The sequence below is a fragment of the Lynx canadensis genome, chromosome B3, assembly GCF_007474595.2.
Source record: "Lynx canadensis isolate LIC74 chromosome B3, mLynCan4.pri.v2, whole genome shotgun sequence".
Lineage (NCBI taxonomy): Eukaryota > Metazoa > Chordata > Mammalia > Carnivora > Felidae > Lynx > Lynx canadensis.
In genome coordinates, this window is record NC_044308.2 from 143,633,087 (window position 1) to 143,659,192 (window position 26,106).

At 44.0% G+C, this 26,106-nt stretch overlaps 1 protein-coding gene across 1 annotated transcript in view; it reads left to right on the forward strand.

Moving 5' to 3' along the window:
- Window positions 1-26,106, forward strand: part of RCOR1 (REST corepressor 1) — a 123,800-nt gene that overhangs the window by 81,228 nt on the left and 16,466 nt on the right. Inside the window, exons 4-7 of the mRNA XM_030320041.1 lie at window positions 17,238-17,290; window positions 20,289-20,450; window positions 21,157-21,275; window positions 24,298-24,376. Coding sequence (XP_030175901.1) covers window positions 17,238-17,290; window positions 20,289-20,450; window positions 21,157-21,275; window positions 24,298-24,376 — 413 coding nt within the window. The remainder of the gene's footprint in view (window positions 1-17,237; window positions 17,291-20,288; window positions 20,451-21,156; window positions 21,276-24,297; window positions 24,377-26,106) is intronic.

Consider the following 26,106-nt stretch of genomic DNA (forward strand, 5'->3'; position numbering starts at 1 on the left):
GGCAACTACTGACCTTTTTACCGTCTCCATAACTTTGCCTCTCTCAGAGTGTCAGAGAGTTGGGGTCCTATAATGTGGAGTCTTTTCAGAGTGGCTGTTTTGACTTAGTAGTACGCATTTAAGTTTCCTCCATGTCTTTTCCTGGCTCGTAGCTCATTTCTTCGTAGCGCTGAACAGCATTCCCCTGTCTGGACGGCCCGTGGTGTGTTTACGCGTTCACCTGCTGAAGGACGTCTTGGTGGCTTCCGAGTTCGGGCAGTTATGAAGGAAGCTGCTGTAAACATGTATGTGCAGGTGTTGGCGTGGACGTAAGTTTTCGGCTCCTTGGGCTAAGCACGAAGGAGCAGGATCGCTGGATTGTTTGTTAAAGACTACGTTTAATTTTGTAAGAAATTGCAAGACTGTCTTCTGGAGTGGCTGTGCCGTTTTGCATTTTTGCCAGCCGTGAATGAGAGTTCCTTGTAAGTATTTGGTGGTGTCGGTGTTTTGGATTTTAGCCACTCTAAATAATACGCGTATAGTTCATGTTCTTTTAAACTAAAAAGCAATAGGTACGTACAAGATAAAATCTTCTACGTTCTGGGTGTCTGTTAGTCCTGACACACTTTTTTTTTTAATGGTCATATAATACAGGTGTTTCATAGTTAAGCATTTCTAAACAGTGTTGTAGTGAACATCATTGAAGTGGGGTTGGTAGGTCAGATGGTATGTACTTTTTAAATTTATAGATTTTTTTCTACATTATAGGAGTGTTCCTGTTTTCTAAGACATCTCTAGTACTGGGTATATTAATTTTTTCTTTCATTCTTTTTAATGTTTTACTTATTTTGAGAGACAGAGAGCGCACAAGCAGGGGAGGGGCAGAGGGTGGGGGGAGAGAGAGAGAGAATCCTGAGCAGGCTCTTCGTTGGAAGAGGTGGGGCTCAAACTCACGAACCTTGAGACCATGACCTGGGCCAAAATCAAGAGCCAGACATTTAACCAACTGAGCCATGTAGGCTCCTCTTAATTTTTTTCTTTAAAAAAATTTATTAATAATTATTGTTAAAAAAAATTTTTTTTAATGTTTGTTTATTTTTGAAAGAGAGACAGATTGTGGTTGGGGGAGAGGCAGAGAGAGAGGGAGACAGAATCTGAATCTGAACTGTCAGCCCAGAGCCCGACGCGGGGCTGGAACTCCTGAACCACGAGATCATGACCTGAGCTGAAGTCAGGTGCTTAACAGGCTGAGCCACCCGGGCGCCCCTTCAATAATTATTTTTAATTGTAGTAAAATACACATGATGTGAAATTTACCATCTTAACCATTTCTTTGCTTCCAAGTAAATTTGATTGTGAAATTATAACAAGCAAATGAAATATGTTGGTTTGTATTTCCATCTTAACCATTTTTAAGGGGATAGTGGTCTTAAGTACATTCACATTGTTGTGTACCCAGCCTCCAGAACGCTTCTCATCTTGCAGAACTGAAACTCTGAACTCATTAAAAAAAAAACCCGAGGGGCGCCTGGGTGGCTCAGTCGGTTAAGCGTCCGACTTCAGCTCAGGTCACGATCTCGCGGTGCGTGAGTTCGAGCCCCGCGTCGGGCTCTGGGCTGGTGGCTCAGAGCCTGGAGCCTGTTTCCGATTCTGTGTCTCCCTCTCTCTCTGCCCCTCGCCCGTTCATACTCTGTTTCTCTCTGTCCCAAAAATAAATAAACGTTGAAAAAAAAAATTAAAAAAAAAAACAAAACAAAACCCAAGCCTACATTTCCCCCTCCCCCAGCACCTGGCAACCACCATTCTGCTTTCTGACTTAATGAATTTGACTCCTCTGGGTACTTCGTTTGGTGGAATTATACTGTTTTGGTGACTGGCTTATTTCACGCGGCAGAAATGTCCTCAGGTGTCATCCACATTGTCGCCTGTGGTACAATTTCCTTCATTTTTATGACTGAGTAGTTCTTCCTTGTAAGGAAAGGCCACGTTTGTCTCTCATTTACCAGTGATGGACACTTGGGTTGTTTCCACATTCTGGCTGTTGTGAACGCTGCTGCTGTGATCATGGGTGTGCAAATATCTCTTCGAGACCCTGCCTTCATTTCTTTTGGGTGTATGCTCAGAAGCGGGATTGCTGGATTTGGTAATTCTAGTTTTGAATTTTTTAAGGACCTGCCATCCTGTTTTCCACAGGGGCTGCTGTCATTTTATATTCCCACCGACAGTGCATGGGGTCCAGTATCTCCACATCCTTGTCAGAATTACCATTTTCTGCTTGTGTTTTTAATAGTAGCTATCCTAATGGGTGTGGGGTGATACCTGATTGTATGGGAATATTAATTGCTTTTTAAAGTTGGCCCAACTGACAGAAAAGGATTTCATTAATTATTACTAAGGTTGAGCATCTTTGTATTTTGAACTTTTAAGAAAGTTTATTTATTTTGGGAGAGAGAGAGAGAGAGAGAGAGAGAGAGAGCGCGCGCGCACACATGTGAGTGGGGGAGGGGCAAAGACAGAGGGAGAGAGAATCCTAAGTAGGCTCCACACTGTCAGCGCAGAGCCCGACACAGGGCTCGATCTCACTAACTGTGAGATCGTGTCCTGCACCAAGATAGAGTCACTTAACTGCCTGAGCCTCCCAGGCACCTCTGTATCTTGACTTGTTAATTCTTCTGTACATAGCAGTCAGGCCTTACCTTATGTGTTGTTTGGTTTGTTTTTTAGAATTACATGTAGTTAAATTGATTAATCTTACTTGTGGCTGCTCGCATACTGTCATGCTGAAAAAAGCCCTTCCCCCACATATTATATACTGCGCACACCTCTGTTTCTTCTGCCCTCCCCTCCTCCCGCCTCTCTCCTCGTTACATCATTGTTCTATCTGGAACTATTTAATTCTTTCTCAAATCTTCACTTAGGTTAAACTCGTGTGTGTACTTTGGTCTTTATCTGAATTCTTGACTCTGTTTCATTGACTGATCTGTTGTTTCCTGATTTGTACCATTTTTATTCTTTTCAGTGTTCCTGGTTGATGTATTTATTTTTCTGGGTGAAGTTTAGGCTCATAGTTTCAAGCTCTCTCCAAAAGTATCTTGATTGGGGTTATCTGGAATTTGAGTTTGTTTAGTGAGCATTGGTTTCATTCACATTTTTATTGAGCGCTTTGTGTGCTTGGTAGTGTGTGGCAGGAGTGAGGGAGTCAGGAAGCTTATGTTCTAACGGAGAAAGAAGGGAAGATGAACCTGTAAACTGTAATTTATGTGTATTTCCTCTACTCCGGCTCTTCTTTTTTGGATGCAAAAAACTTGAGGTCTAGAAAAGTGAGGTCAAATGCTTAAGGAACCACAGCTTCTTAGTAGCAAAGTTTGGGCTAGATCTCTGGTCTCCAGATGGCATTTATTATACACATCTGCCTTCATATGCTGCTTTTCTTAATAAACTATAATTGCATTCTTAAAGCATTACTGATACTAGACTAGCTGCTTTGGGCTGTGTCTGAGTGAAACTTCAGCGAGAGCTACGACCTTTGGGGTATGCCTAGAAAATGTGCCTTGTAGAGACACATTGCATATGGAGGAAATATAAATAATTCCAGGTAGCGTAGAGGAGAACAGTATGCTTTTATTATTATTATTATATATATATAGTATATGTACTAAATAATATATAGTATGTAATAAGTAAATAGTATATATATTAAATAATTCTGGAAAATTACTTGATGAAACAATGGCATGAGATTTAGGGGACACAGGAATGAATGAAGGTTGAAAAGTGGTAGAATCTGGAGGTTGGCAGATGGTGAGAGAAATGGAAAAATGGTCACTAATTGGAGATGAGGACAGTGGAGTCTCATTTTAGCTTCCAGCACCTCCTATGGGCTGTTAGCATCCCTCCCCCACCCCACCCCACCCCCGCCGTGGGACCCAGCAGAAAGCGCTACATTTTCCTGGATAGAAACAGGGGAAGTATTGGAAACAGTTGACATTCTGGGTAGAATGTTGAGGAGGGTAAGAGTTGGCTTGTGGGCAAGGTGCATAAGTGTGCTGCAGACCGGGGGAAGGACGCTTGTGCGCCTGTATTTGTCCGTGTACGAAGATGTGGGGAGAAAATGCAGTGCTCTGTTTTGGAGACCTGCCTGGCTGCGACACCTGTGGTCCTTGGGGAGGTGAGAAGCCTTGAAACTGTGCCAAGTCTCTTGACAGCCTTGTGGTTTAGTGGAGAGCCAGGGCTAGAGGCAGTGAGTGTCGATCCATTCCGGGTGAGAGAAGTTGATGCCCTCAAGGCTGTGGCTGTTAGAGGGAGGCTTGATCGAAATGTGGAAAGTCAGGGGTGCCTGGGTGGCTGTCATCCGACTTCAGCTCAGGTCGTGATCTCATGGTTCGTGGGTTCAAGCTCCGCATGGGGCTCTGTGCTGACAGCTCAGAGCCTGGAGCCTGCTTTGGATTCTGTGTCTCCCTCTTTCTGTGCCCCTCCCCTGCTCGTGCTCTGTCTGTCTCTCTCAAAAAATAAGTAAACATTAAAAAAAAAAAAAAGTGGGAAGTCAAATTGGCAGTGTCGGAAGTGTTTGAACTTGCTCAAAGGAGATGGAGATCATGGGAACATGGGGTAAGGGGGGGGGGGGGGCCGGGGGGCTTTAATAGGCCTTTAAGTAAGCAGGGCGCTGTCATATCTGGGCACGCCTGCACCCTGCCGTCAGTTATTCCACGCGTGTGCATGAAGATGCCTATGAGTCACTCTTGTTTCTGTGATAGGACATCATCTCCCTATCGGCCTTGCTCCCTGGTCACCATTGTGAGGTACATGGTTGCCCCCCTCTGCTCCCATGTGTGAGCACCCTCCCCACACCATTTCAGGCTGCCCTCCCTTGGTCTGCACCCTAGATGCCCGCCCTGCTTGCCCCAACCTAATGGCTTTAGGGCAGCCTTCTGTCTGGGGCCGCCGCTGTGGGTGCAGTACACGGTACCTTCGTATTGCCCTCTTGTCCCTGCCCTGACACGTACACCCAGCCAGGGCCTGGACTTTGTGTGGCAGGGCAACTGAAAGTTAGCAAAACCAAGTGGACATGTTGGTAACGAGAAATCTCAAAACTTCTTTTTTTTTTTTTTTTTTTACTAGATAGTCTTGTTGTCTTTGAAATGTATACAGTTAGGCCAGACCTTATTCCCAGTCTGGTTCACTTTACTGTGTTAATGAAAAACAAACAAACAGAAGTTTGCCAAGGCAAGTGCAGTCAAATGTAAGACAAAACGGTGGCCTGAGAGCACAGTTTAGAAGGCAGTTTTAGGAGAGAGGATAGGCCAGGAAAGGGGATAATCAGAGCATGACTTTTGTTGTTTGACTCTCTTTAAGGTAGGGCTTGGCTGTAGGAGGTGATTGGAGCCAGAGGGCAAGCCAGCGGACAACTGTGCCCACTGTGGGTCGCTTCCCGAGGAAGCAGACTTCCTAGACTCAGCGGCACTTGCCTTGGGTGTAGAAATTTGCAGGGTAACGCTGGCTATCGGGAATCAGGAAAACAGATGGTCCCGCTCATTTATGCATCGCCTACTTTATAGGTTACGTATAATCAGTGCTTTTGCAGTTATTTAAGTGTTTGATTGCATTTAGCTTTTATTTTATAAAAATGAGGAGAAACTGGTACCGTGGTAAGCACAAATCTCCATGTTAAAATTGACATAGATGCAAATCATTAGCTAATGCCAGAGACCATCAAGCTGGATGTGATTTTTGAAGCTAGTTGACTATTGACTATAAAGAAAAAAATTAACACCTACAACGTGCTAGACATACAGAATTTAAAGATGTGTCGAAAAGCAAAGTCAAATTAGAGATTTTTTAAAATTTCTTTTTAATGTTTATTTTTGAGAGAGAGAGACAGGGCAGGAGTGGGGAAAGGGCAGAGAGACAGAGGGAGACAGACACACAATCTGAAGCAGGCTCCAGGCTGTCAGCACAGAGCCCGATGTGGGGCTCAAACCCACGAACCGTGAGATCATGACCTGAGCCAATGTCCGACGCTTAACCGACTGAGCCACCCAGGCGCCCCAAATTAGAGATTTTAAAACAAGTTGTAGCTTTCTTGGAATGAGAACCTTCTTTGGAGCTGCAGCACACGCAGGCGCTTCTCTTAGGGCATTTGAGTTCAGTCCACATTGTCAAGATTATATTGTGTGTGAAAGTTTCATAGATACAGAGTACATTTTTTAACTTCCAAATAAATACATAGTACATGTCAAGAATCACTGTTCAAAACATTCCAGTGGCTTTCCAGTTCACTACAGTGTCAGAGGACTGGACAGTTGGCCACAAGGCCCTACGTAGTCTGAGCCCACTCCTGAGCCTTTTCCATTCCTTTGTCTGGAATACTCTTTTCCCAATGTCCACATGGCCCTCTCCCTCAGTTCCTCCTCGCTGCTTACGCGTCCACTGACAGAGAGGCTTTCCTTGACCACACTATGAAATGAGAGAACTGCCTTACCTTGCTTCATTTCCTTCGTTTTATTTATCGTCGTCCGACATGGTATTTTTTGCTTCGTCTCTCTACTGAAAACTGATGAGGAACCTGGTGTGTGTGCTCCGTTCTCCGGCAGTCCTCTTGTCACGTGGTGGGAGCGCGATAAATACTCGTCCAGTGAATGACGAAATGTTGGGGTTGTGGACACTGCCCTGTGTGAAGATTTGCAAACGCAGGCTTTCCAGCTGTGTGTTCTGCATCTTGGTCATCTGGAATCCTCCAGCATCTTCTTTGCCACCCGCCTAATGACCGTTCGTTGGCTCGGTGCATATTTGAGAGATGTGTATGCGCCAGGCACTGGGGGAATACGAGAGTGAACAGTCTGACAAACCCCTGTGCAAGTGTAACTCACAGTCTGATGGGGACCTGCCCTGGTAAATTACAAGGTCATCGACAGGAGGGAAAAGTGTACTTAAAATTCGTGCCTGCTAGTTCTTTGACTGGAATGTGTGCAGGGGTAGGGGTCGGATCAGCACTACTGGTCTTAGTTCTCAGTTTTTTATAAAGAAATGGCTTTCAGAGAGCTTGATAATTGGGATGTGAATGTTTTTTTAATGTATGGACATTATTTTTATCATTTTTATTCTTATTTATTTAGAGTTAGGTAAAGTGGTAAGAACTTACTAGAAAAGACACAGCTGGGTTTACAGACTATGGTTGAAGCCTGCAGTTAAAAATTAAGGGTTACTGTACCCTTTCATCATATCCGTGTGTCTTATCATCATCCTTTTCTTTTAGACTTCAAGAATTTCCTCTTGTTACATTATAATTTATTTATTCTTTCTGTTCACGATGGACATTTGCTTCCAGTTCTTTATTGTTACAACTGCTACTGCTGGGAACTTTCTTTGACTTAGTTCTTAAAATTTTTTTTTTCAACGTTTTTATTTATTTTTGGGACAGAGAGAGACAGAGCATGAACAGGGGAGGGGCAGAGAGGGAGGGAGACACAGAATCGGAAACAGGCTCCAGGCTCCGAGCCATCCGCCCAGAGCCTGACGCGGGGCTCGAACTCCCGGACCGCGAGATCGTGACCTGGCTGAAGTCGGACGCTTAACCGACTGCGCCACCCAGGCGCCCCTCTTTGACTTAGTTCTTGATATCCATTCGACATGTAGATCCTCAGCTGTGAGGTCAGTGCCAGAGTATTTCCCAAAGTGGTCAAACTGGTTCATACTGCTACCAAGAAAGTGCAAACTTTATCTGCTTCATGTCCTTGCCAGTAATTGCTTTCGTGGGACTTCTACATTTCAGACCGTCCAGCGAGTTCAGCACTGTTCTCATACCAAGGAATTTTGCTATTTTTGTTAAGTGTGATAGTGGTATTGTGGTTCTATAAAAAACATGTCCATATTTTTAAAAAGTTGTGTATTGGGGCGTATATCTGGCTCAGCTGGAAGAGCATGCGACTTGATCTCTCAGGGTCGTGAGTTCAAGCCCCATGTTGGGTGCAGAGGTTGCTTATATAAAACATTTAAAAGATGCATATTATATATATGTGGGGATGAGATAACTGGGATTTACTTAAATTCTTGAGTACAATGTAAAGCACATTTTGGGATCAACTGGCCAGATTGGAATACAGACATGGATTATTGTTTAAATGTTGAATTTACTGTTCTGTGGTTATGTAAGAGAATAATACACCTACTCTTTGAAGATACAGGCCAAGGATTTAAGAGTACGGAGGCATAATTATGACACTCTCCAATGGTTCAGAAAAGAAATTACATATATACATACAAGTTTGTTTTTATCGTTAAAAATAGCCTGTAATTCCTATACCCATCACGTGGGTATAACAAGTATTAAAATTTTGCTTTCATGTCCTTTTTCTATGCTTCTGTGCACTCTGGTTTTAAGCACAAATAGGTCATATTGTAAATAATGGTTTTTCAACTTTAATTTTCTGATAATTAAACATTAGACTGAGTTTTGATCCCTGAATAATATCCCATCATATAGCTCAATTTATTTCACCATGTCTTCATTCTTGAATGTTTCTATTTTTTCAATTTTCCCCTACTATAAATAACAAATGAGTAAGCAGGAATTTATAATGTCCTTTTCCAGTAGAAAAGAAAGCCTTCCTTGATTTTGCAGATCAGGTTTCCCAGTTAAGTGTGTTCAGAGTTCTTTTTCTCTAACGCCTATGACAATTGGAGTTAATTATTTGTGTCATTATTTCTCAGCCCTCCAGACTGAGCTCTCTGAAGGCCGACTGTTTTAATCTTAACTGTATAAGCAGCACTGGGCACACAGTCGGCCTGAAAGATGCATTGACTCAGTGGAGAAGGGTTAAATGTAAAATAGAATAATTAAATATAAAATACCACCTTTCTGCACACCTGCTTTGAAAACTCCAGTTTCTTTAACTGGATGAAAGTTCCCCCACCCCTACCCTCACCCCCCAAGATTCAGGCATTGGACGTGGTAGGATTTACAGCTTTGGCGGAAAAACCTGCCCACTCCCAACAAACACGCCATTCTCCCCCGCCCCCCATTCTCACTACAGCACTGTGCAGTTTAGCCTCCGTTTTCAGGGCTCGGGAAACCTGGGCCCACAGAGGGGAAGTGACCTTGCATCAGGTCGTGCTCCTGCGCACTTCCTAGAACCCAGCCTCCCTCTGTGTTTCCCTTGGCCTGTTCGTCTCACTTAGAGATCCCTCTTTTGTGTGCCCTTGTACACAATGGGTTGTACTGAGGGAGGGACCATTGTAAGCACAGGGCGGCGGAGGCAGGGTTAAACATAGGCCCCTGTAACTCAAGGCTTGTAGACAAGCTGTAAGGAGTCACTAGGATTTGCGGGCTCGTAAACCCTTCTTCTGACCACCTCCGCCTTTCCCTGCCCATAACTCCTCTGCAGGAGGTGGGCCTGAAATCAGTAATTTAGAAGAGAATCACTTTGTATAGTCACTGAAAGGAAATATTTTTGCATGATTGAAATTCACAACTCACAAATTCGCAAACCTCCTTTTATATAGTAATAATATAAAGAAACACATTCCTTCCTATGTCTGTGGTCCTGATATTGTCTGATCTTTTTAATACCCAAACTTAAAGATTTTGTGCTTGTTGAAGTGCTTTTTATCACATTAAAATGAAGAATGTTACCACACTCGTGTTCTTTACCTTAATGTAATGCTCTAACTCACCAATTCTCAAAGTCATCTGGGGGCATTGTAAAAGCAAACCAGAACATCTAGAGTATAGTCGGTTCTTTCCTTGATCAGGTGTGTTCACTTCCTCAGAACTCACCGAGCTGTGCCTTATACGTGTGCCTTTCCTCTACGCCCATCATGCTTCCTAAAACCGATGTATACATCCACACACATATGTATACACACATAAACACACATACGTGCAAACACATGTATGTGTACAAAAGAGGGTGGAGCGCGAGAGTTAGTACTTCAGACAAGTTTCTTGGCTGGTTCTCCTGGGTCAGGGCTAGGAACCACTGGCCTGGTGGACGTACGGCTCTAATGGGGCTGGAGGACTGGGTTTCTCTCCATAAACTGCTTCTGTGGCTCTAGAGTGCAGTCTGCCTCGAATGGAAACTCACAGGTGCTTATGAAGGAATTCATTTCAGTAAGATTTTGCTTTTGTGTATTTTGGCTCCTCTGCTGCCTTGTGAAGGGTTAGAACCGGACGTCATCTCTTATACTTTTGTCCGACAGATGAGGAAATGGGTTTAGCTTGTAAGCTCCTAACGGAAAGCAGGGACAGAGGGCTCCACTGTTGCCAGCTACGAGCTTGTGAGTGAATCCGTAGTGTCTCTTTGTCCCCTCTTCTGTCCGGGAATGTTGCCTTCAGTTAAGACAGAGGCAGACCTCGTCTTGGGCATTGTTCCTTCTGCTCATGCTGTACAAAGGCAAACACCTAAGAGAGCAAGTGAAGTTATTTTGAGTGCACAGGTGCCTGCTTAGGGACATGGTCGTCAGGCAGGTTGACTTGCTGGGAGAGATGCATGAGAATAGTGGGTCGCTGGACTGATTTATTCTTCACCGTAGGCTTTGGGCATTTTTAAGGGAAAGGTGGTTATTGTTGTAATTGCAGCCAGACGTCATTCTAGTGACGATCCATTTTGAAAACACAAGAGATCCTATCTGTGTGGTTCTGGAAGACACACAAGTGTATGAGAACTGGAGTAAAGGTGGAGGCATGTACTTCCCTTTTCCTATTGCAAGTTTTTGTTCGTTTTGTTTTGTTTAGAGAGAGTGAGCACATGCTCCAGGAGGGGAGAAGGGCCAAGGAAGAGAGGGAGAACCCTTAAGCAGGCTCCATGCTCAGCATGAGGTCTGACACGGAGCTTGATCCGGTGACCCTGGGGTCACGACCTGAGCCGAAATCCAGAGTTGGACGCTCACTCGACTGAGCCACCCAGGTGGCTCTTATTGGCTAAGTTATTTTTTTAATGCAGCACACAAAATGTTAAATTTAACATGAAAAAAAGCTTTTTTTAATTACTCATAAAATGTTTGCCCTGGAGCCACTTTTAAGACCATAATAGTCAATCCACTCTTCTGCTGATGAGGAAAAAAGGAGTAGAATTTATCTGCAGTCATACAAAGTTGATACTGGTTGGAGGGGGAATATAGAGGTAGAGATTAGGTAGGAATAGGTGCCAGAAACTGAATTTAAGTAAGTGTGGTTTGGTGGGGTATTTATATATATATTTATATGTTATGATGATGATGATGATGATGATATATATATATTAATGTTTACTTTGGGGAGAGAACGAGTGGGGGAGGAGCAGACAGAAAGGGACAGAGGCTCTGAAGTGGGCTCTACGCTGACAGTAGAGAGCCCCATGTGGGGCTCGAACTCATGAACTGTGAGATCGTGACCGGAACGAAGTTGGATGCTCTACCAGCGGAGCTACCCAGGCGCCCCAGTGTTTATATTCTCCTTTCCACTTGATCAGATTGTCTGTGAGACTGAGTTGGATTTTGTAGTATTTACTAGAGTGTTGGGGGATGGCGCTTCTTCTGTAAAGTGGGATTTTAACAAAAGTGCATTTTACTACTGTGTGCACCCACCCTCACCCCCGCCATGCCCCGGGGAATCGTTGGGATGTTAACTGTAGTAATATCTGTGCCCACCAGGTGGCATAATTGCTTTACTTAAATGATTTAAGCTCTTTTTGATTCTCTGTTAGTGATAACTCACTTCTTATTTTAATAATAAAAGGAGATGCCACGATATGAAAAAAATTGTGGCATGCTCAGTTTGAGTTATGCGAGAGAAACTGGTGCCACGTTTCCTTTGTAGTACGAATGCTGCTGCAAATGTTACGATGATAACATTTTTTTCGAACTGTATTTAAGGTTATAGCTTTGTCCTCAACCCACCTTATGGTGTCAGCCTCTCGCTCCAAATAGCATATGCAAGATCACAAGGTGTCCTGAGTCTGCCGTGTCCAGAGGAGGGAGGAGTGGGTGAGCTCAGGTGACCGTGGCAACTTTCATCTGCATTCTTCCCTTTTTTGCAGCTGAGTTCGAGACTCCCGCTAATGGTACTAAGGACATTTAGTTCGTCGGCTTGAAACCTGAATATAGAAAACAAGTGAGGCCTCCGACAAGGCAGCCATTTGCCCATTACCCTCACTTTCCATCAGTTCCTTCATCAGCCACAGTTTGATTTTCTTAACTCCACTCAAGCGACATGGACTAGGTTGGCTTGCCTGGCTCAGTTCTCTGTACCGTGGAGTGCCCTTCTCTCTCTGTGTCCTTTACTCAGGAGATGGGATAGCCTATAGAGGTTTAACATCACAGGTGCTGTGGTCACACACTCTGTGTGTATGTACGTCTTGTTTCTGCTGTTTACCAGCCGTGTGACCTTGGCCAAATGACTTCTCTGAGCTTCAGTTTCTTTCTTTAGGAATGGGACTGATAATGGAATTATTGGAGAGGATTAAAAAGAATCCTTTAGGGGGGGCGCCTGGGTGGCTCAGTCGGTTGGGCGTCCGACTTCGGCTCAGGTCATGGTCTTGTGGTCCGTGAGCTCGAGCCCCGCATCGGGCTCGGTGCTGACAGCTCAGAGCCTGGAGCCTGGAGCCTGCTTCGGATTCTGTGTCTCCCTCTCTCTCTGGCTCTCCCCCCACTCGTGCTCTGTCTCTTTTCTGTCTCAAAAATAAGTAAACATTAAAAAAAAATTAAAAAAAAGAATCCCTTAAAGAATTTTAGAACAGTGGCTGGCACATAGTAAAGTCTCAAATATTAGCTACTGTTATTAATCAGTATAGCTATTGAATCTTTAGGAAGCTTGTCTTGATTTAACATCATTATCATCATTATTTACTGATTATTTTGGATCCCATGCTAGTCTACATCTGTACTGTTATTTATGTATTTCTGTTCTCTGTTACTTGTGTTGTTTCAAGCTACCTCAGGAAATCAGTTCATTTTTCTTCTGTATTTTGGCCTGCTTTTCTGTACACAGTAAGGGTAGTTCAAGAAATGTTTGAGTAGGCTTTAGGAATTTTGTAAATTTTCCTGATGAATCTCACACACATTCTGCCTTTAAGTGATGTTGCCCCAGAACATAACGCCTTTACCTGTGCTTTCTGTAATGCTAAATTCTTGTCAGAGAAGCCAATGGTTTGTACAGTCTGTGCACTTTTTTTTTTTAAATTTTTTCTAATGTTTATTTATTTTTGAGAGAGAGAGAGAGAGAGACAGTGTAAGCAGGGGAGGGGCAGAGAGAGAGGAAGACACAGAATCCGAAGCAGGCTCCAGGCTCCGAGCTGTCAGCACAGAGCCCGACGCGGGGCTCGAACCCACGAACCGTGAGATCGTGACCTGAGCTGAAGTCGGACGCTTAACCGACCGAGCCACCCAGTTGCCCTCCCGTATGTGCACTTGTTAAAGAATCGAAGTGATACGTGTCTTTATCCATCATAATTTAAGATTAGACATTTCTCCTTGGTTGTTTCTGTGGGAATATTCAAGTTTTTAAAATATTGCACTTACACAACGATAGAATGGTTTTTAAAGGAGAGTACGCCAAGTAACCGATCTTTCTGCTTAGAATGTCCGGTCAGCTTCTTCTTGCACCCAGATGACTGCCCGGTTCTGTCCCCCGTGCAGTGGGGAAGGCTGGTGGGTGCGAATGACCGGGCCCTTGCCAACATCCTGGCATTTCCTTAAGCCACATGGACTTTGGGCATCGTCCTCATCACAGCATACTTAATGACCCTCGCCTGCCCGCAGTGGCTCCTCACCCCCAGATTGGGACGGACTCTGGTTAACCTTTAATTTACTAGAGATGAAATCAAGATTACTGTTGCCAGAGATGAGAAAGTACTGGAAAAGTCCCCGGGAACCCCGTGTTTGTTGTTTTAGAGCTTTTTGCCTCCCTTCCTGATTCATCCTTCATCCACCACCTAACGTATCCGGTCATCCTTTGTTTTCATGAAGGCATTTGGGAGTGGATTTTATCGTCTTAGGTTGCAAGCTTATTTTTGCTTTTAAGGAAAGCATGTGGGAGGTTTTGAAAATGCACACTTTACATTTTCATCATGCCCTACCAGCAGCTACTGGCATGTTCTGGAAAGGAGCAGGGTAGGTGGTAGAGAAGATATTGGGGACTCTAGAAACTGGTGGGTAGCCCTTGTCCCCCTGACTGTGAAAGGGAGCAAGAGCTGAGGACCCTGTGCGTACAGTAGGGAGGCAGTGAGAGACAAGGCCGTCGGCAGCATCCGTTGTGCGCGCACACGGCCCTGTTCTGGATTAAGTCCGGTCTTCAGCATTCTGGGAGGACTTCCTGCTCTGCTGTGGTTTTCAGTTCGGTGCTGACGCAGCTTTCCTGGTGAGAGCTACTTCCTGGGAAGGTCAGGAGAGTGGCTAGAGGTACCGCGGTCGAAACCGTAGTGCTCACCGTGCGTCAGGCACCACCGCCTGTGAACTCCTTTTGTCCAGAGACAGCCAAGACTGGACCTGCGTCTCTCTCACCACACACCTGACCTGTGCTGCCTTTTCACTTGCTGGGAAAGAACCTTTCTCTCCCGTGACATCATTCACATGACAGCACCCCCAGCATTCTTTTGGCAAATTGTTCATCCAGTCTTTGTTGGACTTTGGGGACGTGAAAAGAGTGAATGGTTGTATTTTTGCTGGTGGGTATCAGATGGTAATTCTTTTGCAAGTTGCAAGGCTCCCCATCTATTGACTTGTTTTGTCACGCCTTCACCTCACCTAGTAGAGATACCAAGTGACTTCCCCCTAAGTGGCTCTGATTAAGTCCTTTCTTCCTTTGTTTTAGATTTGAGTCCTCAGAGGAGTCTACAAGGAAATCTAAAAGAGGTGTGATCTTAAAGGTTACTTATTAACAACACTTTACTGTTTGCAGCACAGAAAATGTTCTGTCCAAACTTGCCTGCAACGCTCACAATCCACTGGTCAATTTTACTGTTCCTGCCACCAGCTAATTTTTCTGTTAAAAAACAAAGCAGATGAAAATACCAAAGTAGTATCCAAAGAATGCTTTGTTTTCCTTGTAATTTTTGAGCTAAATCCCGTTGGAGACCTGGGGAGACAGGTTTACTGGCCCTGTTACTGACGGAGCAGAAAAGACTGGAGCAGATAGCATCTGCCCCCGAGAACGGTGGGCAGGGCAGGCTACTGGGACAGCGCACAGCCCCGCGGGGCCTGCCCCCTGCCCTGCCCAGACACCTGGTGCGCGGATTTGCTCGAAGATCACATGCCTGGGCGGTGGCTGTGCACGCACCACGCGTCCCTCATCCAGCAAAGGTAATGATAGTGTCTGGACGTTTGTACGCTTGCGGAGTTGAGCTTGTAGAGCGCAAGTTTTGGGTTCATTTGCCGGATGTCTATGAAAAGGAACCGCCCTTCCAGCAGACCCTCTCTGGGGTTGACCCTCAGTTCACTGCAGATTGTTTTTCCCTCTTCCCTGTACACAGCCTTGGCTTGAACACGTCTCATTACTTAGTTTTATCACCCGACCTGCAGTCTTTCCGCCGGGGTCCCGTGTGAGCCGTGCAGCCTCACCGTGCATCAGCATTATTTTAAAGAATCTTAGGGCATTTTCCTCTTATTTGGCATAATCCACCCTATTGTGACATAATAAGCAAGGGAAAACACTTTGGAATAATTCCTCCCCATTTTTCAGACCACCGGTTCCGACTTTTGTGACAAACCAGGGTCATTTAGTTTGTCATTCGCCGACTCACGGGTAAATAGGAATCTCACTACGGTTGACCCTTGAACACCTTGGGGCGCCCAACACCCTGTGAGGTAAAAAAAAAATCCACGTACAAGTTTTGACTCCCCAGAAACTTAATTGCTGATAGCCTGCTGTTGACCAGAAGCCTTGCTGATGACATAAGTAGCCAACACACATTGTTGTGTGTGTTATATGTGACACGTACTGCATTCTTCCAGTGAAGGAAGCCAGAGAAAAGCCGGTGTTATTGAGAAAATACTTTGACAGCACTGGACTGCAGAAGAGTCTCGTAAAAGTGGACCCGTGTAGTTCACACCCGAGTTCAAGGGTTCGCTCTATATGTTCTGAGTGAAATCACTGTCTGTTTGTATGGACTTTCAATATTTAAAAAGGAAATGGAAAACTAGTGCTTGGTGTTGAAACTAATACTGAGTGGGACTATGTGTAGTCACTATTTGAACGACATCGACTTTTTCTTCTGTCAGTGGAAAAGCTTTTCCTCTAGTGTTAGAATACCTGTTCATAAAAGAGTTTGAAATCTCTTTCGGAATCGATTTCTTTTTTGTAAATTGGCTACCAGTTGTGCCACAATCAGGTAAGATGGTTGTGGGGTCATTGACTAGCATTCTGAGCCTGGGAGGCTCTGACTTCGATCAGGCTTCTGTTAACTCGCTGTGTTACAGTGGGCAAGTGAACCAACTGCGCCAGCCTGTTTCCTCAGCTCTGAAGTGTGGTCATTGCACCTGGAGAGAGAGACTGGGGTGGGGAGATGGCCTGGGGACAGAATTCTGTTTGTTTCAGACAGTTCTGTGCTATTTGATTTTTTTTTTTTTTTTTTTTTTTTGGAGCTTGTGTTATTTTTGTACTTTACCAAAAACAAAACAAAGCAAAAAACTTATATAGGAATGTAACGAAGTGTTATTGGTTAGTAGTCTCTCTCTTTTTTTTTTCCTGGAAGGAAGGCTAGAAAATGTAGAGAGGAAATAACTTTGGGGATGGCAACTTCCCCTGGATATCGAGTCAGTTTTCCTTGGCGTTACCTTAGTGCTTGAAAAACTGGCACTTGTCACCTTGTGTTGGAGTTTGAGAGCAGATAGCAGGCACTGGTTCATGTAATTCATCTCTTAGATTTTTTAGTATAGAGATAAGTTGTTTGTTTTTCAAACTCAGCAGAGACTAAAAACAAACCCCCATTTAATATTTCTTTTTATTTCTTTTGATTATCTTTCAGGGTACCAATGTGATATTTGTTTATCATAGAAAATTTAAGTAGAACTAAGTTTAAAAAGAAGAATCATGATCTCTCCCATCCATAGATGGGATATGTTAAGTACCGTTAATATTAGAGTATATTTTTAGCCATTCCTTTGTAGGATTTCTATGTGTAAGATCCATGATGGGATCATATTATATATGATTCTGTTTTGTTACTGTCTGTTCTTTATTTTTTTCTTGCACATGGCAGGCCTGAAATATATATATATAATTCTAGTGCTCATGTACTGTGGTTTCCTGTCCCTCAGTGTGTTTACTGGCCTCTTGTCTTGTTTTTCAGTAGATGAATACATTGCCATTGCTAAAGAGAAGCATGGGTACAACATGGAACAGGTAATGTCATGGTTTTCTTTTGTTGTTAAAATGGGTTTTTAATTGGGAATGCGAGCTAAGCTGGCGTAGCCACTCTGGAAAACAGTATGGAGGTTCCTCAAAAAACTAAAAATAGAACTACCCTAAGACCCAGCAATTGCACTACTCGACATTTATCCATGGGATACAGGTGTGCTGTTTCGAAGGGGCACACGCACCCCCATGTTTATAGCAGCCCTATCGACAATAGCCAAAGTATAGAAAGAGCCAAAATGTTCACCAGCAGATGAATGGATAAAGAAGATGTGGTGTGTGTGTGTGTGTGTGTGTGTGTGTGTGTGTTAGTATTACTCAGCAATCAAAAAGAGTGAAATCTTGCCATTTGCAACTACGTGGATGGAACTAGAAGGTATTATGCTAAGCGAAATTAGAGAAAGATAAATATATGACTTCACTTGTATGAGGACTTCAAGAGACAAAACAGATGAACATAAGGGATGGGAAACAAAAATAATATAAAACCGGAGTGGGGGGGGGGTTGACAAAGCAAAAGAGACTCATAAATATGGAGAACAAACAGAGGGTTGCTGGAGGGGTTGTGGGAGGGGGGATGGGCTAAACGGGTAAGGGGCACTAAGGAATCTACTCCTGAAATCATTGTTGCACTATATGCTAACTAATTTGGATGTAAATTTAAAAAATTAAATTAAAAAAAATTAATAAAAAATGTGTTTTTTTTAATGGTTTTTATAGCCGACCTGTTAAATTGTGTTCTGTGTGTTAAGTAGCCATGCAATTTTTTGGTGGTCACTAGCAAATTAAACAAGGGCCTGGTCCCCTTTTTATTGCTTGAGATGAGTATTAGAGGGCCCTTTGATTTGAAAGGCACCTGTTTTTCTGCAGGTTGGTAGTATTTAGGGCTTAATACTTCCCTATTTGAATATGTGGTTTGTCATTTGTGTGATGGGTTTTATCCTGACTCTGAGTGACATGTTTCACTCAGACCCACAGTGTTTTCTTTTCATATTAACTGTTTTGAATCAGTTCCAAGTTGTAATATTTGACTAAGGTTTTCTTTTAAAAATTGTTTGGAAGCTATTAGAAATCTACGAGATTAATTTTTCCCCAAAAGTATGATGATAATTTTTTTTTTTTTAACGTTTATTCATTTTTGAGAGAGAGCACAGGCAGGGGAGGGGCAGAGAGAGAGGGAGACACAGAATCTGAAGCAGGATCCAGGCTCCGAGCCGTCAGCACAGAGCCCGACATGGGGCTCGAACCCACAAACTGTGAGATCGTGACCTGAGCCGAAGTCGGATGCTCAGCTGACTGAGCCACCCAGGCGCCCCTTGATGATAACCTTATTTCAGCTTATTTCTAACTCCTATTTTATTTTATTATTTTTTTTAACGTTTATTTATTTTTGAGACAGAGAGCATGAACGGGGGGGGGGGGGGGGGGGCAGAGAGAGAGGGAGACACAGAATCTGAAACAGGCTCCAGGCTCCAAGCAGTCAGCACAGAGCCCGACGCGGGGCTCGAACTCACGGACTGCGAGATCGTGACCTGAGCCGAAGTCAGACCCTCAACCAACTGAGCCACCCAGGCGCCCCTCTAACTCCTGTTTTAAAAATCAGCATATTAATTTGGATTAGTGCTTTCCTTGGCATTGATCTAGATTTTACAGCCTGTAAGTTGCAAGCTTTTATGCTCATGATTGAGGGCACCACTGAGTTACGTTATATAGAATTAAACTCTTTGTTTTAGCCTTGGCCATGCTTTTAATTATTTCAGCTTGGTAGAATTTGTTAGAAAAGCTGGTTATAGTAGGATAGTACCAGAATCTTTAAAAGCAAGAGGTATATCCCTTTTCTTTTTCTAAACCCTACTCGTGAATTTCACAAAGTTGCTCAGAATATCACCAACTTTTTAAGATTTTATTATTATTTATTTATTTGTAAAGTTTATTTATTTTGAGAGAGAGCACGAGCACAAGCAGGGGAGGGGCAGAGAGAGAATGAGAGAAAATCCCAAGCAGGCTGTGCACCATCAGTGCAGAAATCAGAGTCAGATGCTTAACCGATTGAGCCACCGAGGAGCCCCTGAAGATTTTAAGTAATGTCTGCATTCATCATGGGGCTCGAACTCACGACCTCGAGATCCAAGAGTCGCATACTCCACCAACTGAGCCAGCCTGACATCACCAGTTTTTAATTCTGTTTAGAAAGTGTAAAAGTCATTAGGTGATTGCTAAATATACCTAGATGAATTTTTAAGGATTCTGGTCTTCGAAATTCTGATTGGTCTCACTTGGGAGTTACCAGGAAAAAAATTGCTGAATTATCTCTCATTTCCAATTTGTCACCCATTTGAATATTTTCTCCCTTCTGGGTTACCAAAAAACAAAAAAACAAAACAACAAAGAAAACCCTCTTTATATTTGAGTTTTTTCAGGAAAAGAGTAACAAAACAATTAAGTGCATTTATAAATTACTTTGTCCTTTCGTATACAGAGGCATTCAAGTGTGGCTTTTAAGAGCACAGATTCCAAAGGCACCTGGGTGGCTCAGTCGGTTAAGCAGCCGACTCTTGGTGTTGGCTCAGGTCATGATCTCGTGGTTCGTGGGTTCGAGCCCCACATCGGGCTCTGCGCCGACAATGCGGGGCCCACTTGGAATTCTCTCTCTCTCCCCCTCTCTCTCTTCCTGCCCCTTCCCCACTTGTACGCATGCTCGCTCTCAAAAATAAATAAATAAAGAGCACAAATTCTAGGGCCACACTGCTTCTGCCACCTACCAGCCCTGGACCGTTGGCAAGGACTTAATTCTCAGGGCCACCGTGTTCTCATCTGAGAAGTGAGCACAGCGGGGCGTGTCTCGCAGGAGTGCGCGCGCATCAGCCGCGTAGCAGTGTTTCCCGGGCTGCAGGGGCGTGCGTGCTCTTCTTTTGCCAACCTCATTTCCATTTTAACGTTTCACTCACGTCTTTGGTCTAAAATTTCACTGATACTATTTTTCTAGGCTCTTGGGATGCTCTTTTGGCATAAGCATAATATTGAAAAGTCATTGGCTGATTTGCCCAACTTTACCCCCTTCCCAGATGAGTGGACTGTGGAAGATAAAGTCTTGTTTGAGCAAGCCTTTAGTTTTCATGGGAAAACTTTTCATAGAATCCAACAAATGGTAAGTAGATGAATCCACTGATTTTTCTTTTTTTCCCAGCCTCTCTCCCCTGCAGCATACCTGAAAGATAGGGATGTCATCCGCAGCCGAGATAGTCCCGCGTTGAACAGAGTAGCTCATGCTTGCCGTGGAGTGGATGAGAGGCTTCAAGTTACAGGAGCAAAGCATCTCCTGGCACTTCCCAGCTTGAGAGCAGCTGTAACACGAGCCCCCCGCCACCCCATCCCCATCTCTCTTGTTGGGACTCCCCACATTAATCCGATAGAAAGCGTCTTTGATGGTTGTTTGATGAGGTGTGGCGCCTCGTGGAACCCTGTCTGCCTGGGGAAGGTTGGCTTATCTCTTATATTCTAGAAGGCTGTTTGGTGGACTCCTACCAGGAAAGCTTTTATTGATGGTTGCACGAGTGCTGAAGTGAATTTTTAAAAAATAACCTAGGAGTTAGGCTAGACACTTGAGGTATGAAAACTTGGGTTCGTCTCAGCCTGCCTTTGGCGATCCTTCCTGGGCTGAGTTTCACTTACAGTCACACTGCAGTAGTTTGGAAATGTACCGATGAGAGTTCTTCTTGAATCTTCTTCTCAGAGAAAAGGGTTGTGCCTTAAAACATTTCCGTGTGTGTGACCGTCCTTATTAACCGTATCTAAGCACACTTGATTTGTAATGATCAGCTCTAAATCGAAACCAACTCAGTTTTTATGTTTAGCTTCCTGATAAATCTATAGCAAGTCTGGTGAAATTTTACTACTCCTGGAAGAAGACAAGGACTAAAACCAGTGTGATGGACCGCCATGCTCGGAAACAGAAGCGGGAGCGGGAGGAGAGGTCAGTTCCTGCCTGGAGGTGGTGTCTCCCCGCGTGGGGGATCTCTCGGGTCACTAGAATTTCTTAGAGGCGGTCGGTGCCCAAAGGAAAGGGAGAGGGATGGAGTTCCCCAAATGCCTTCCTGGTGGAGCCAGATGTACAGAAATATTCTTCAGTAACGTTCGTGAGCTGTATCATTAACGCGTGAGCCCACCGTTCTTTGGGTATTCGTTTCTTACCACTCTCTTCTTCCTGCATTCAGTAAACTTCCACCTTATTTCTTTATTTTTTAATTTTTTTTTTTAGACATTTATTTCCGAGAGACAGAGACAGAGCGTGAACGGGGGGAGGGTCAGAGAGAGAGGGAGTCACAGAATCCGAAGCAGGCTCTAGGCTCCGAGCTGTCAGCACAGAGCCCGACGCGGGGCTCGAACCCACGAACTGTGAGATCATGACCTGAGCCGAAGTCGGCCGCTTAACGGACTGAGCCACCCAGGCGCCCCAAGAAACTTCCAGTTTAAATGAACGAACTTTTCCACATACTCTTTCATACCGCCGAAGGGTGTCTCCTTTTAATAAGAAGGAAATCTATTATTGCCTATGTAGAATTTTTTGGGGTATACTTACACAAGATTTGTTTGCCACGTTTTTATGTCTGGTGTGTTAAAAGATGACAGTACAGTTTAGATTTCCCTCATCCCTTTCTTGACCATCTATTTTGTGTGCGAGAGGGAGGGAAACATTCTGTGATTCTTCTTCCTAAGGCCACCAGGTATAGGGATAGCTTGGTGAGTAGGATACATCCGAGCCAACACTTCCGCCAGATGGCGCAGAGCAGGGGGCGGCCCTGTGCTCACGCGCAGAGGCAGGTTGGAGTCTCACTCCAGAGGTGGTGTGAACTCACGTGCGGGGTCAGTGCCACACGCCTCTTCCCCGAGCCTCCGCCTCCTCAACTCTAAAATGAAGCTGCTCAAAGTCTAGAAGGCAGCAAGTGGACATAGTGGTTTTTGTGTTAGGTTGGTGGCTTTTTGAAATTTGTTTTCCACGTTTTCTGTAATGCTGTTTTTTAATTTTTTTAATTTATTTATTTATTGAGAGAGCGAGAGAACAAGTGGGGGAGGGACAGGGAGAGTTGGGGACAGAGGATCTGAAGCAGGCTCTGCGCTGACAGCAGAGAGCCCGACGTGGGGCTCAAACTCACAAACTGCGAGACCATGACCTGAGCCAAAGTCTGACGCTCAAATGACTGAGCCACCCAGATGCCCCTGTAATGTTATTTTTAAATTTTTTTTAATGTTTATTTATTTTTGAGAGAGAGAGAGACAGAGACAGGTCGTGAGCGGGGGAGGGGCAGAGAGAGAGGGAGACACAGAATCCGAAGCAGGTTCCAGGCTCTGAGCTGTCAGCACAGAGCCCGACGCGGGGCTCGAACTCACGGACCGCGAGATCATGATCTGAGCCGCAGTCGGACGCTCAACCGACTGAGCCACCCAGGCGCCCCTGTAATGTTATTTTTTTTAACTAATAATACAAATGAAGTGAAGGGAGAGAGACTATCTGACCTCCATGGCCCCATCTCAGGAGGGTATTTTATGATTTTAAATAGGATATCGTGGGAACAAAGTGGTAGTATGACTTCTGGAGGATTCACGTCCGTGGGCCCAGCTGTAAAGTGGGGGCAATGGTGGGAACGTCTGCCGAGCACTCCAGCTGTGAGAGTCTAAAAGTGTCGACCTTGATACGTCTGGATGCTGTGTGGTCTGCAGCATATATGCTAGTGGGTCTGTTTTTGGGTTAGTGCTCTTAGTAATCAAAGAAAAGTGGCAAATGCTAATGAATTTGTTTTTATGTTCCAGTAACTTTTGATTAAAAATATTTATTTCCATTATACGTTAGGACTCATTTACTTTTTATAAACAAGGTCTTGTACTACAGGCAGCTGTACTCTGCTAACCCTGAAATTAGAGTTAAATAAAAGAATAGGTTGGGGTTTGTTGTCCCCCACTGCCCCGCCCTCACCACAGGCTCCCCTCCCCGGTGCTTCTCTGTGCACCAACCCTGAGAGCACCTGTCCCCCCCCCCCCCCCCCCCCCCCCCCCCCCCCCTCCCCCGGCCCCCGGTGGGGAGCCTGAGCCCTTGAGCACCTGTGCAGACCGGGGCTCTAGCACCTGAGGGATTGGTGGAAGTGACAGCAGGGGACGAGAGAGGTCCCTCAGCCCTGGCTCACTCTCCTTTTGAACTCTCTCTCCTGGGCCAGAACTCAGCACAGGAAGGTAGCACGGCCATCTGGGCCGGATCCTGAGACGGTGGGGCGATGAACTGGATGTAACTGCGGGGAAACTGGGGCAGGCTGTGCTCGGCTTCTGTGATCCTCAGTTTTCTTACTTTTCAAAGTAAAGGCTCTACTACGGAGCTCTTTTAAAAAAATAATAACACGTGGAAGGCTATAAAGAAAGGCATTTGAAGTACCATGTCAATGTGAATGTTCTTTTTAAAATTAACCTAATTTAAAATCTCAGTTTATCCAGAGCCAAAAGGCTCTCCCCCTTCTGGCGCTTGGATTGAGTCATGAGTGTGTACTTGGGACTTGAAGTGGAGTTTCGCTTTTTGGGGATTTGTTCCCAGCGCATGGGGACTTTATTTTTGAGTAATTTCTCAGTCACATGTAATGATTGTGTCCTAGCCCACCACCACAAGATGATTACGGGGCAGTTACATAAATGCCTTAAATTTGATCTTTTCAGTTGAGAGTTGAGAAGAAACATTTTACAAATATGAAGCAACAATGTTCTAGACCTGATCCAGAAGTTAAAAATCTATTTCAGTAGGTTGTTGTTGTTGTTGTTGTTGTTTTAATCATTTAGAGTAAGAGAACTAGGAGTTGGTTTTAATTTATTTGAATTGTAAAAATGTTTATCTCGGCAATCTGAAAACATACTGATTTTGTATTAAATCTGTCATTAAATCAATTTATTGCTTATATTTGTATATTAAATAGAATTAGTACCAAATAGTCTTTCAGTAACTTGTTCTTGCCTTCCAGTGAGGATGAACTGGAAGAAACAAATGGAAATAACCCCATTGACATTGAGATTGATCAAAACAAGGAAAGCAAAAAGGAGGTATTTTTTTCCCTAGTATTGTTTAGGCAAATAAATTTTATTAGTACCATACGTAAAACATTCCTCTTACTTATTCTATTTAATATATTTATTGCTATGTACAAGGCGTCATGATAATGACTTTTTAAACAATACTAACTTTGCTGTATAGCCTTTAGAATTTTGTTTGCCAAGAAACAGGAATAAAGGAAGCCTGAAAGCAAGCAATAGCATTACCGAGTAACGAGTTTGTCCTCATGGGGCAGCCGTCCTCACTGCCTTCTTTCCCAAGCCATCAGCCCAGTAGTTAACGAGTGTGGGCGTGGTACTGGTGAGGACCAGGTGAGGGCTTGGTTCCTCCTCTCAGCCTTCGGGATGTCCTCTCGATGGCCGGCACAGGGGCCTGCACAGTGGGGTCATGAGCTGGGTCATGAGTGCGCTGCAGAGGGCTGGCAGGGACTCAGGGCAAGTTTTCCCGTTACTCAGAAACAGCAGCGTAGGTCCTACAGCAGCGAGCCTCACACATGGGGAATTTTTAATCTTTCACATCTTAAGAATCATTATGTCAGAAGATTCGAGAGGCCCATGAATTCCTACAGTTGTATATAACTTTTTTTCTGTGTATATTTATGACATTTCTTTATTGTGAACTTTTCACTGAGAACGATGGGGTGTCTGAATGATCTTATTAAGCCTTTTGAAATGGGTTGCAGTCTTAGGTTATTTTGCCCATTCATAAAAATTGAATAAGGCCTATGTGGGATCCCTGAGGGCCCCCCAGGGAAACCCGGGGCTCCTTGGCACAGACTGGAAAGCCCCCACAACACAGCATCCCCTGCGGCAGAGCCCTTGCAGGGAGGATAGCACTACAGTCCCTGGAAGGAAGGGCCCCTTAGTCCATCGGCCCCAGTTCAGGCTGGAGTGTTGGATCCCAGCGTGGTTATGACTTTTATATATAAGTTCATAGAAGTGCTTTTCTGAAGGGAGTCTGTATCTGCAGCTTCAGTAAAACCTCAAAGAGTTTTCGATCTCAGAAGGTTCTGAAGTAGGAGAACAGCTGTTCTTCGGCATGGAAAGACAATAGGGTCCAGGCACACCTAAACTTTAAAATCACGTCAAACATACATGCTTTTTGTAGGCAAAGTAGGAGATCCAGCTAGACAAAAAGGAAAAAAAGAAAATGATGATATTGTCACCCTTAATCACTGCTAACATTTTGGTGATTCTTTCCAGATGACTCCATGAAATGTATATGCCTATATACACACTTATGACTCTATACTTGCTTTTTTAAAAACATAAAATGGGATCTCAATATATCATTTCTGAAACCTTTTAAATTTGGTCTTTCTTGAACATGTTTTTATGTCAAATACATTTTGTGTACATAGCTGTTATTAGCATGTTATTTTATCCTACACATCTTTCATAATTCAGTTAAGCAATCTAAGGGCTTTTTTATCAGTTTCCCCCCGTGCTTTTTGCTGTTATAAACAATGCTGAAATGCTGGTCTCATGATTAAATATTGGTTCACTTAATTTTTTCCACTGGAACAAATTTCTGGAAGTTGAATTGTTGGGTCAAAGTCTTCTAGTTACATTTTTAAGGCTTCATTTGGTAGGCTATGTGTCACCAAACTGAAAACTGATCATTCTTTCTGGATGGCCCTCCAGCTAGATTTATACGAATCCCCAAATAACAAGATCATTTTCAGGGTTAGCTAAGTTAGACTCTTTGGGAAACCAAATTG